Source organism: Caretta caretta, chromosome 10, assembly GCF_965140235.1.
Source record: "Caretta caretta isolate rCarCar2 chromosome 10, rCarCar1.hap1, whole genome shotgun sequence".
NCBI lineage: Eukaryota > Metazoa > Chordata > Testudines > Cheloniidae > Caretta > Caretta caretta.
This window is the reverse complement of record NC_134215.1, coordinates 24,540,041-24,554,230: the sequence shown is the minus strand read 5'-3', so window position 1 is coordinate 24,554,230 and position 14,190 is coordinate 24,540,041. Positions and strand designations below refer to the sequence as shown.

Genomic DNA, 14,190 nt, shown 5'->3' with positions numbered 1-14,190 from the left:
TGCCTGAAAGAGCTTCTGTGGACCAGCAACCAGGGAGGATGCCTCTTTGTCTGGATAGGAGCCTTTGCTTTTTGTCTGTCATAGTTCAGAAGGCATGAAAGCCCAGCAACATGTTACAAACCCTACTTGATGTAGTTCCTAACTCTTCTATTGAGGAGCATCACAAAAGCCAGTCCTCCTCATGCAGAATGGATTTTTCATAGGCTAACTGGCTCTGTCCTTTCATGTCCCCTCCACAATAAAGTGGCAAAATGGAGTATATAATGTCTAGCTTCAGGTTTATTCACCTTTTGATAATTTGTAACAGCAAAAGGATGACTCGAACTATATGATTGTTACCACCTTTCAAATCAAATTAACCGAGTAAAAATACCCCAGGAAAGCTTAAATTGTAGGCAGTCCTAAACCTTGTATCATTTAATAAGCAACATAGACAAGAACAATGACTGTTTTTCATTTTCATATCAATTGGCAGAAATTATCTTTATTAGAAAAATGAAATTTTCATGTATTTACATTTTTTTACATCATGTTATACTTGGCACGTGTGTTTTCCTCAATAGTTATATACATTTCAGTTCACCCAGACATTCATGTCCCTCATTCACTTAACATTTTTCTGCATGTTTAACAAAAATGAAGAACACAATACAATTTATAAGACAACCATAGTAATTATATATTTTTTCTATCATAAAAAGTTTGAAGCAAACATTTTTTTAGATATGTCTGAAAATATTTATACAGTATTAGCACTTAGTCATGCACTGGGTTAAAATATGTTAAGGGGTAGATTGCTGGAGACAATACATAACAAAAGAAATAAAAATTACAGGGTTCACAACTCCTTTGGGTTGTATTGTGTGCTATAGATAAAACCAAATTACCAACCAGGGTTTTAAAGACATGATTAGGTGGGTGAGGGGAGTGGACAGCTGTGTACAAAGGCGTGTGTGTGTGTAAGTAACTGTATTGTGGCTGGCGGGTGTGTGTCTGTATTAAAACCTTTGTTTGAGTTCATTAAATCAATCCTATCTGATAAAAATAGTCTTATAATTGGAATGTTAAAACTATTCTTTATTCATTCTATTTTTCCACTCCCTTCCTTTTGGACAATCCATCAGGCTATTAAACACCAAAATCTAATCTCGCTTACAAATGAATTATTTATCCTTTATCCCATTTGATGAATAAGCTTTTATTTCAAATCTAATATTTTGATTTACTTCCCCAGGCGTTAAGAGATTGTCAAGCCATTACCATTCTTTGCTAGCAGTTTTCAATTTATGATTTGGCTTTGGCTTGAAATATTACTATCTCAAAACTGCAGCAAATTGTACTAGTAAATATTAGAAATGATAGACTATTTAATTTCCTGAGTATGAAACAGAAGAGTTCCAAGATTTCTGGTAAGATGTTATTGATAGAATACATATTTCTACTACTGGGGGGAAGACAACCACTTTGTGTAATAACTCCAGATATTTTTTTCTATCTTACTGGGAATACTTTTCAGCAGGTACAAATAGCTATCAGATACTATTGTGATTTTGTATTTTGTGAGGACACTAACAAATGAAAATAATCTGAACTCAACATTTTGAGGCACAAGCCAATATTAATTTTCAACTATTGCTCAACCTTTAGAGTATTATAAATAACTTATGCCAAGACTAAAAATTCTAATCTGTGCTCTTGATTAGAAGATTTTACAGTAGGATTCCAATCACAGTAATTTTTTTCTTCCAAAAATAAAAATTGTTTGTACATGAAGGTAATTGGGACTACATATTAAAATTAATTTCAAGTAATTAGAGAAAACATTTTTAAAATTTTAACTGAAGTTTTTATTTTAATCTTAAATAATTATATTTTCAAATGTTTTTGATCCTGGTAGCACACAGTCATTTAAATCAATCAAAATTATTAAACCGTAAAAGGTCAAATCAATGAAAAGAGGCATTAAAATATGATGGATTAAAATTAATTGAATTAACTCACAAATTATGGGCCTTGAAAGCAACACATGTAAAACTGTGCATACAAACAGGACGGATGCATCCAAATCAGGTCGACATGTTCCTAACCCACACAAATCCTGTTTGTACATGCTTGTAATAATAGGGCAGACAAAAGATAGCACATGTGTATGTGTACAAATTTACAGATCAGATTGTCTTTTCCAGTGCAAAATGCTGGTTGTGGAATGAATGAGATATTAGTTTAAGATCTTATCATAAATTCCATCCGAAAGTGCACACAGGCGAGCTAATGTGAACCACAAATTGTAAACGGCTCCTATTAAAAATTCTACAATTTCACATAATGCAACTTTCATTCTTTTACTGCACATCACTTGTTTTTTAAATCATATCTGTGAATAACTGAGAAAAATGGATCTGATCCAGCATTACTGTCCGAAACATTCCTATTTAAGTCCATCGGATATTGCCTGAGTAAGGAATCCAGGACTGGGCCGGAGAAAAGTAAATTAATCAAAGATGGTTTTATTGTAGACAAAGGACCTGAAGTCAAGTCCTTCAATGAAAGATGCATGCACTCAGCTGTAAGCAAAATTTGACACCAAGGATTTTTTCCCCATTAGAACTGAAGGGGGAAAGGTTAATAGAAACAATTAAAACTCTCATTTGGAGAAAAAAAATGCCAGGAATGCCTTGAATGACCTTTCCAAAAGAGGAGTTGTGGGAGTTTAATGAAAAAACATGCAGAGAACTGGACATTTTCTGTAACAGTTTTTGGTTAAAATGGTATAACTTTAGAGCCAAATACTGCAGTCCTCTCTCAGTCCTTGCTCAGACAAGACATTCATTGTAGTCAGTGCAGGCTTTGACCACTTTAGGAGCTGGCCCATTCAGGGTATTACCTCCCCTACCTTTTCTCTCCCTTTCAGAAGGAACCAAATAACCACTGCCTAGACTATATAGATAGAGGTACTAGCAGGCAGCAGCAATTTTTATTAGTTGCCTATTTTTAATAACTTTGTTTAATAACTGCCTTCGTATATCAAACTCGAGGGGCTGGATCCTCAACTGGGCAAATCAGCATAACTCCCTTGAAGTCAACATAGCTACACTGACACACCAGCTGAGGAATTGGCTTTACAATATAATCAGCCTGAGCAAAATCTGCTTTTATTTTTGTCTCACTAGTTTTTACATTCGTTACTACAGAACAGCATATAATTGGCTTGTCAGATCTTTGAGACAGGGACTGTCTCTTCCTATGTGTTTTTACAGAGCCTACAACAATGGGATCCTGATCCTTACTGGGGCCTCTAAGCACTACCATAATTTAAATAAAGCAATACAATAAATGCTTGTCAGTACTTGCGGCATTATTAAGAAGAGGGTTTTGAGTGGGAAGAATGCAGTCATTTAAAAAGAAAACATTTCTGGAAATGCTTCCAGTAGTACAATACTTGTTTTGGGAGAATGTTCACACACCATCGTGTTGGCATGTGTATGCAAGCATGTGTGTATACACTTTATATATATTTAGGTTAGCATGTTTAATTTAAATAAAAAATCGTATGGTATCTGGTAATTAAAATATTGGGCTCATATAATTTAATAGTGCATCCAATAGTAGCCATATGCAGGAAAATTACACATTTTGTTCCTATTACCATTAATACACTTATGCTTATCAAGATGATAGGACTTCCTTTTCCATAAAATCAGCCTCTACCTATTTAATTTCATTCCTTGACTCCTTTTTGCCGTGTAACCCTCATCTTTTTTCTCCCATTTTCTTAGTGATGGGCTAGCATTATAAACTCAACCGCACTTGAATCTTCTAGATCAACAATTTCTGTATGCTCCAAAAACTCTCTCTGATAACCAGTATCTTAACTGCAGGATACCTGCCAATACATGTCATTTTAAATATTACCATTGTTTCCTTTTCCCAGTTCTGAACATAACGTTCACTTTGACTTCTGTATGACATATCCCTAACAAAATTTCTTAACACCCTCTTCTATTGATAATGTTTAGAGTAAATATGCTTCACAGATCCCATCCATTCAAGAAACATTTCATATAAAAGCCCGATAACACTGCTGTTGGTGTACACAGGCAAAAAACTTGCATGGTGTGTGGGTCTTTAGCTGCACAACTCCTACCGTAAGTTGCATAAGTAAAGATTCTGCACGAGTCTTGACAATGCAGCTCAGAAACAGAATCTCCTCCCCAAGAAATAGCGTAAGTTGTTTTTCTGATTCATCATCAAAAGACCTGATCAGCAAATGATATATAATAGAAGAATCCAAAATTGATGGTTTAGTTCTTTTTTAACAAAAATCTGTAAAAAAGGACTTTTCCAAGCATATGATGTACAATATTTAGACTAAAAGTTATTTATTCTCATTATGCATTTGCTAGGGAAAACATAGTCCTACTCCTGATAGCAGCATAAATACAAAATAAGATCCGCTCCATGTTAATTTCATGTCAATGTAAATACAACCATTTTCCCCCATTAAAGCTTAGTGCCATTTATGAGAAATGAGGGAAACATTATTAGTTCCCTAACAAAGTATAATCTTACTTGTAATTTTACATTGCACTGTATTAGTATCACAATATTGTATTTATTTGTATTTATTTTCACAGATTTATAACGTGCATATAGAAATATACTTTTGAACTATATTAGTAAAAACAAATACTAATACAAAAGGGAAAGGACAGAAAATATCAGAGAGTATAACTAGTTATCAGCACTACTTTTTAAGTTGTGGAGAATCAGAAACATCTCTTTTTAAATATATATAATACATGTAATGGGTTAACCTATTAATGAAGGTCTCGCATGACAATGTTACAGCATGATTATATTCTATACCAATTTAGCCTTGCTTTTAATACAAATAAAGAATTAATCAAAAGGACTAAAAAGGAGAATTCAAATATTTCAAAACAAAATAAAAAAGATCGAAGAAGCAAAGAGGTAACTCGGTGATCACCTTAATATTATTTTTGGTTTTTAAATTATAGATATGATTATATAGTAAGATCACTATTGCATGATCTGCAGTGGAACCCTGACAGCTCTTTAGACTAACACTAATTTTAAAACCATTTAAACCACTGACTGTACAGTACATGGTATATGCTATATATGAGACGTAACAAAAAAAACAACTCATGAACATGCAAGAACAAGTAAGAGCATTTTCACTGCTTTGGAGGAGCCTGCACATTTATAATTCTAACTTTAAAAGATGCAGGGTTTTGGAAGAGAGCCAAGTTCTACAGAAGGTACTCAGTACACGGGTATGGGGAAATGCTGCAAAAAATGCAGAGTATCTGATTGCTGACATGTGAAATAACTGGGGGTCTTATTTACAAACACTGTGGCCTGTTCCCCAGCAGTGTTAGAAGTGAGTTCTACAACTCTCCCCACAGTTCAGTGTGGGAATAGACCTCAATGACTATAAATCACCATCTCTTAAGCTCACAGACATGGATCTGACTGCATTATAATGAAGAAGAATTGGTATTCTGTTAATACCACAGTGAAAGCTAACCATTAACAGTAACTTTACAGTATGTACAGTATGCTCATTTCAGATTGAAAACTCCTGTAAATTATCAAAATTATGTAACAAGACTGTTGGTCCTGGTGCTGCCCCTGTTGAAGCCAATGGGAGCTTTGTAATTGGCTTTGATGAAAGCAGGTGGACCTTTTTGTATTGCATCATATGTACATATGCAGTTGTGTTTATATTCATAAATATAAGTGAGCATTGATGATTAATTTTGTTTCCTATTAGTGACAATAAATACTAATATTTTGCTAATATAATTAAATACTAAGACAGTACAGTGTAGATTCACTAGGAAAATGGTTCATACTCTACAACGTTAAAGTGACTATTCTTTCAAGCACTGCTCAAATAGGGAAAGGGAAGTACAGTATCTGGAAGAGTCTCACACCAGAGAGGATGCATAGTCAAAGAAAGACAGTTATTTACATCCAGTTGCAGGAAATACTTTCTACACCAAGGCTACTTTACCACTGTAATTCTATTGTCTTTAGTTTAAATTGTAATGGACATTACCCTGTTCTGGTGCGCAATCTGTCATAAGGATCCTAAGGACTAACACTGGATTTCTAAGGATGGAGAGAACCTCATGAACGTTTTTACTCAGATGGAATGGAACACATACTGATGACCAGTACTTGATATTGTCCATCAAGTACGTAGAGCAGTTATCACTCTATATTAAGCATTAGAGGAATGTTCTGTAATGATCAATGTATTTATTAGCTCTTATTTACCATACTTCTTAATGAAATAATTGTGAATCAAACAGCAAAAGATTTCATCTATTAATTCCTCCAGAGTCTGAGCTTGATTCTTAGTCCTTTGCCTCTGCTATGGTTCAAATCAGGAATTCCTGATCTATTGATTGATTTAGAGATAAAAGCACATTGAATAATTCCGTATCTTCCCCTTCCTTGTTCTTTAAAAAGCACATATAGTAGTATAGTAATGATGTAGATATTAAGTTATTCTACAATAGACAGATTCTGCTACTCTTACTTTACATTGAATTGTTCCTTTATGCCATGTGTGGTCACCAGGAAAACAGTGCGAACGCTAGGGAGTAAGGTATTAGAATCAGGCACTAATTTATACTGTCACATACTTTGGAAATGGTAGCTACCTACAATGATATTAGCAGAATCCAACTCTTTGCCACCTTCAAAACCATGTGGATAAAATTTACCAGGAAAAGACTCTCTTGATTTCTTTAAACCTTGTTGTGTGTTCTCATGCAAGGGCAGCTGAAAGATTATGCTGACATGCAGAAAGGAAAGGGAGAACTATGAGATTATGCTGGAGCCCAGTTTGCTACGATGACTGGGTTCAATTCCTCCTCAGAGCACCTGCTCAGATCTGAGATTCTTCAATAAGGAGATAGTGAGGTCAGAGAGAGACTAGGCAAAATATCAAATAAAATTTGCCAGAAATAGGAAAAAAACATCTGTTTTTTTTCTTTTTCTGCCCTTGTGTTTAAATATCATGTTTTTCCCTTTTTGTTGTGGGAGTGGTAGTTAGTGGGTGGCTGCAGAATATAGCAAATGTGGAGACTGTGGTATAGGAAATGTAATTAGAGGGGAAAACAATTTTAAAAAAGAATAAAGGAAAAACATACTGGCATGAAATGGGAGGAGCAAAACCACGAAGACACTTCTACAATTTCTGTGAAATAGGAAAGGAACAAGATAAAAATATATCAGGAGTAGCTGTTTTCACCTCTATGTACCTGAGCTATGTAATGCTACAGAAACAAACTAACAGTCTTAAACACCAGTGACAACAACGGTCATAGTGATTTAGAGTCTGATCCAGCTCCCACTGGAGCCAATGGGAGTCTTTCTATTAACGTCACTGGGGTCTGGATCAACTCTTTGGTGATAACACTGACCAACAAACTGCTGTGGCGGTAATTGAGAAAGTGTAACAAGTATCAGGCACTGCCCATGGAAGTACAGAGATGGGGGTCACATGCATGAGGTTTCCCTTTCCCTCTCCAAGAAAGAGGAAGGAGATAAAGAAATCCTTGATCTCTATTTGACTGTTAGTCCAATGGTATCAACAATGTGAGAGTACTACAAGCAGACAAAGTCCAGGCCTCCCCAGGGTTTTATGGCTCAGTATCACATGCTATGGCTTTTGGCTCCATTGCCAAAAGTTTTTCTTCAGCTTTTTAAATTGTTTTTCTTTACACAGATCCATCAGTAACCACCCCACCTTTGTCCCTGAAGATGAGCCTTTACATTTCTTCTCTGTTTAGTTACGTTGTATGCCACAAGATCAAGATGGTAAATACATTGTGGGGATAAGAATCTGAGTGTATGTGGTTCCTCCCATTAAGGCATCAGTGTTCATTCCCATGTGAACAATTGTGTTACTATATTACCCAGCCTTCCTGCTGCTTCTTAAATTTGGTTTCTTTGTGCTGCACATTTACATTGCATCTATGTGGTGACTAAGATGAATGCTGTCTGAACTGCAACAATCTCCAGCATTCCACCCACCTCAGAAAAAGAACACACCACAATATATTTTTCAGCTAATCTACTTGTACATTTCACAGAAGTACAAGCCCACCTGGTTTCAGGATATTTACATTTGAATCTCCAGTTACCTAGAAAATTTTGCAAATGGGGAAAAAAAATCAACATTTTAAAGCACAGTACCCATGTATATATGTACAACATGCAAAGCATGTGTGCCTATATACAGAAACAGATGACACAGCAACCTTAGAATTATCAGATTTTGAGAGACTTACTGCAAATCATAATGATTAAGATGGAGTCATTGCAAAGTTTCATGATTCATCTTGTGATAAAATTCCCAGTAAATTCAATGTCACAGGTAGGGAAGGCAAATTGGTTTGATTGAAATAAGAGTTACTCTGCTGGTTCAAAATAATCTAAGCCTTTAGCTCATGACTAGCATTGGACAAACAGTGGAAACAATTTGCCACAAATATATTTGCTAAACCAATTCGTGGTTCAATACGATAGCGTTCATACTCTTGGTTTGTTCACCTTCCCACAAATGTAGGGCCAGTCAGTTTTTGTCCACATGATTGTGTGGGAAGAACAGATTGTTCTGAAAGAAACACTCACCTAGTCACCTATGTGCTCTGAGTTTTGGTGTTTGGTACTGAGCGTGTTTGGAGGCAACAAGAAAAACGAAAAAGAATGGCAGAGGTTTTAAAACACCCAACATGAAAGTTCACACTGAGCAGTAAGAAAAGAGTAGGACGGATGATGCCGAAAGAGCAGAACGTGTCCTTGCCCAGGGATACATAACATGTTCCAGTCCTAGAATAGGAATCAAGGTGCCTGCAGTGTGTTGAGATACTAAGGTGGAAGGGTTTGGTTTCTGGGGACAACCACCCTGTGGAACTTCTCTCCTTGTGGTCCAAGCACATCCATGTACACACAAGAGGGTGATTAACCTTACCACCATCATCATGGAGAAATGGAGAACCAGGAAACAGATGAGCCAGTCAAGCTTCACAACAGTAAACTGGATAACAACTAGAAGATGGTGCCCTAGAATTTACTAGCCCTGCTTAGCTCAGAGCTCCTCTCAGCATCTCTCTGAGAAATTCAACACCTCAGTGATCCTGGTTGGCATGTTAGGTCATCTAATCAGGAAATGGAAACCATACCATGTGACTCAGGGATTATCACAAAGACCAAATTTGAATACAGAATTATCAAGGGAGTACTCATTATGAACAGCTGGGAAAACCTCATAGATTTTATAAACATATTTGGGCCTAATAATCTCAATTGAGATTTTCTAAGAAGCTGAAGGGAGTTCCGCCCCCAATTCCAGTGAGTGTTGAGTGCTCAGTTCCCTTTGGAACCTTTGAAAATACCAACCACCATCAACAAATTTGTAAAAAACTCATTGTGGACAATTCATGAACTGAAATAAAACTCAAATCTTCTTAATAAATTGTTTTCAAGAAATAATTCAAGCAGCTGTAATAATGACTAAATTTTGTCTCATCCCTACTTTTGGCCCTTTGTTCTGAATACACTTTATAAATGTGTAGAGCGCAAGAATGTTGTCTATATTTTCTCTCTTGTGAAGTGTGCTATCCCAATTCATGACAACAATTGGTATATTGTACTTATTTCATATAGATACTATAGTTTTATCTGATATGAACATGATACTTCTCAGAGTCAGAGCTTAGGGGAGAGCGATGGACTCTTGGGTTGAAAAAGGCAAAGGTTATTTTTGCCCAGCAATGATTACATTTTCCAGTCCAATGGGATAGCACTTTCTCCACTTAATTCCATTGTTTTCCATTAGAATTTTCCAATTCAGCCACTTCTTCAATGAACCCTTTAAGGAACTTGCATTCATATAAATTTGAACTATCTGCCCCCAGCACAGTAAATGGAACAGCTCTCAGCATAGTTCAGGGAATAGGTGAGCACAGGTTGTTGAATGTTTTCCATTGTACACATTACTTTGGTATACATTTTCCCCCTTGGTAAAATGCGGTATATATTTCTGGAGTGCAGAATGTATAATGTATATATGTGAAATAATCTGGTGAGCGCAGAAACAAATGTTGTGTAAGAATGCATCTACACCTTGTGAATGGCTTTGAACCATCAGTGGGTTATTTAACATATGCCTCATGAGTGATGATAAAGATATTGTCCCTTAGTTTCGCTATAACTACATTACTATGTGTGGATACATTAAATCTTAATGAAGGGTTAGAGAGGTTTAAAAAACTAGCCTGATGGTCAACAAATATACAAGATATTCTAGAAGGAAGAAGTCACTAAAAAGGTGTTAATCTTTCATAATACGGTATATGCAAAAATGGTATTGCATTCCTGACTGATTACATTAAACATATGTTGGTGTCTGATACAATATTAACAACTGTAATAATATTAACATACAATTAATTAGATGTCACCACTACTGCATTGTGAACAATGAGCTACAGGTGTTTTCATTATTATTTTGTTTTGTAATGAAGGGATAAAAGAGATACTATACAGCCCTGAGTAATGACCATTAAGGGGGCAAATGCAAAAACTTACATACATATTAGGCTTCAAGATAAATAATGAGGTCCATAGCTTGACAGATTTAAGATCCATATATTGATATCTAAAAATATATATTCTAGGTTATGCAGCTTATTTTTGACCGCACAATGAAACCGCATAATTTTTTAGTAACTGAGTTTGTAACTGTAAGTGCTTATGAAATATAAAGAAAGCATTTGTACACCAGCATTAACCAATATCCATATGTCTTCCTTTTGATAGATAACAGTTTGGGCCTATATTTTCCACATTTATCTTTATGAGATTAGAATGAGCATAACATTTTTGTGCTAACACAGTTTTTTATTCCATTTTAGGGCCCTGAGTTTTTTCTTTTTAATTATTTTGACGTTTGAAAACAAATATGAAACTAAAATATAGCTTTGAAAGTCTAACTCTCTATTCTTTTACAAGCCTGTATTTAGTTACAGTGCAAATGCGCTCTTCGCTTTTTTTTTGTCTGTCAAACTACATGCATACCATATTGCTCATCCAGTACTAGAAAACCATTAAACATTCCTGATGACAGAAATACATTGAGTGATGCTCAACAACAGAATTTAGCATAACTAAACCAGTAAAATAATCAAAATACAAAAGAGCATAGTTGCCAACATATCTTGGCATAGGTGCCAACTCAGTGGGTGCTCCGGGGCTCAAGCACCTACAGGAAAAAAATAGGGGGTGCTCAGCACCCACCACCCAGAGCTGTTGGGCAGGGCCACCAACAGGCGCTCGGCGGGAGGGGAGGTGGAGCACTCACTGGGAAAAATAAAAGTCAGCGCCGGTGTGTCTTGGGGCTCTTCAATTCAACCTCCAGTTATATAAATGGCTTCCCCCCAGTTTTCAACAAACCCTGGATACATCTAAAAAGATGTCATATCCTCTTACTTATTCAAGTCCTGAGGGTATTGCATATTATCATTTAGCATAGTACTGTCTAAGAATGCACTCTTTGCCTCTAAGATGGTGGCAACTATGTTTCCTTATAGATAAAGTGTAAATGGGAAACTTAAACGTCTGATTCAATACTAGGCATTTTCTTATACACACGTCTATTGCTGCAGGAATTTAAAACTCTTGGAGTTGAGTACACACTATTCTTATTTGCAACATAAGGCATAACATGCTCTGAAAGGTACATATCATTATGGACCCGGCCATCTCGGGAACTATATGATGCTGTGGACTTTATTGATGACCTTGAATAAGTATCATTTCTTGCTTTTGCTGCTAATGATTGTTTGTAAAGATCAGCAGGACTTCGGCCAAAAACTAAGTGCTGGTCATCACGATAGGAGTGCAGAAAAGGGTTATCTGCAGAGTGATCAGGATACAGGGATTTGCTCCGCTTACTGTCCTCCAGAGTTTGCGTTACGAGTGAGCTCTTGTTACTCAACAGTTTGCTTGGGGGGACATGAAATGTGTTTGCATATGAGCTGCAGTCTAGAAACCTCTCTTTCTCTTTCAAGCTTATGCTGCGAGCAGGCCTTCCAATATCTATGTCCCTGGACTTATCGGGGATGTTGTCAAAAGAGTGTTGCCTACTGATCCTCATCTTATCCTTTTTCTGATGCTGGATTGCATTATTCTGAACCCAGTCATGCTCATACATTTCTTCAGGATGCTCCGAGCTGGCTGCTTCCTGCAATATTTGATCTTCATCAATATCATATAGGTTCCCCATCCGCAAGCAAGCATCACATTTATAGGGAGACCTGCTTGAATAATGGCCTGTGTAACTGGGCAGATTTGAAAGACAGCTCCTGCAATGGGTGGAATTCTGTCTGTATCTATCATTCACCTCGCCTAGCGAAGCATTTTTATCTTTTAAGCTATAGTGCTTTGAATAAAGTTTGTACTGGTCATTATTTGGAAGACTGTCTTCATTATGCAAAGGAGTCCTGTTACCATGTTCTGCTTTCCTGTAGTTGTCATTGTGATCTTGGTAAACAGCAGGGAATTCAATAGTCTCTGGAAGGACAATATTTTCAACATACTGGGGTGGGTTCAGGTGGAGACCTGGCTTCTTGTCAGCATCGATTGTGTAAATTTTATCCCGAGGAGTGCTTTGTTTGGTTTTCAGGTATGTCAGCTCCACATCACTACAGTCCTTTGGGTATTTTGACACCACTGATCTCTTTTTAACATTGTCCTTGGTTTTGTGGTGTTTGTTATTGTTTTCGGGTTCCATATGGCAAGTGGCTCTGCTTGAGGTCTCCGATACATCCGAATGGACAATCTCCTCAGGAAGGTATCTCTGGCCCTTCACAGAATGCTGCCTATTTTCTTCTGAACCATTTTCTCTCTGTGAACCTTGGCTCTGAAGAATCGATTCTTGACGTAAAGATTCCACAGATTTCTTCCAAAGCTGCCTGGGTCTGGAGTTTACTTTTGCTTCTGCTGTAACAGCAACTTCCACTGTATTTGGATTTGATTCATTTAGTGTGAGAGGATGCTGACCTTGGAAAACATAGTTGTTAAGATTGTCTTTGTGTCGGTTGCTGACAAATGTTTGCAGTTCACTCATATTGTCACCAAAAAGGTTGTCCTTTGGCTGAAAAGACCTGTTTTCAGAGAATATCAAATTCCCCTTATCCATGACCATGTCCATAATTAGCGAACCCCTTTGAATAAAATCACCTGTTCTTTTGGGGGAATTAATTCTTGAAGGATTAATATTGGTCATATTTTTGGCTGTTCGCAGTAGTTTTAACATGTTGGTTTGGGAGCTGGTCAGAGTAAAGTCAGGTGATTTCTTTTTTTCCTCAATGTGCACTCCATGAATACAGCTATAAATACCCTGTAATAAGAGTAACATAAAACAAATTATATCACCAACTGGAAACTTTAAATACTGTAATTTTACATATTTCATTCTTAGCAATATGATTAAATTGGACATCACTTATTTAATGAGCACAAAGAGCAGAAAGGCATGCTGTCTTCCTGCAGCATATTTCTAGAATCATACATAAGACAGCGATGATAAATATTTCTTGATTTCACCTATGTAACAATAAAAGAAAAGCATTGCTAACATCAAACAAAACATTTTCCCCAAACTGTATCATTCTTTGGCACCATAGGCCTCAGGCATTAAAAAGGAGAAAGTTATACTATTATACTGACAGGTTTCAGAGTAGCAACCGTGTTAGTCTGTATCCACAAAAAGAACAGGAGTACTTGTGGCCCCTCAGAGACAAACAAATTTATTACAACATAAGCTTTTGTGGGCTATGGCCCACTTCATCGGATGCATAGAATGGACCATATAGTAAGAAGATAGATATATATACATACAGAGAAGGTGGAAGTTGCTATACAAACTGTAAGAGGCTAATTAAGTAAGATGAGCATTATCAACAGGAGAAAAAAACTTTTGTAGTGATAATCAAGATGGCCCATTTAGACAGCTGACAAGAAGGTGTGAGGAGGATACTTAACATAAGGAAATAGAATCAATATGTGTAATGACCCAGCCACTCCCAGTCTCTATTCAAACCCAAGTTAATGGTATGTAGTTTGCATATTAATTCAGGCTGAGCA

General features: G+C 36.5%; 1 protein-coding gene across 1 annotated transcript in view; it reads right to left on the bottom strand.

The window, feature by feature from the left end:
• Nucleotides 1–449: 449 nt before the first annotated feature.
• Nucleotides 450–14,190, bottom strand: part of GRIN2A (glutamate ionotropic receptor NMDA type subunit 2A) — a 301,852-nt gene continuing 288,111 nt past the window's right edge. Inside the window, exon 14 of the mRNA XM_048867039.2 lies at nucleotides 450–13,444. Within this exon, the coding sequence (XP_048722996.2) occupies nucleotides 11,654–13,444 (1,791 nt within the window). The 3' untranslated portion in view covers nucleotides 450–11,653. The remainder of the gene's footprint in view (nucleotides 13,445–14,190) is intronic.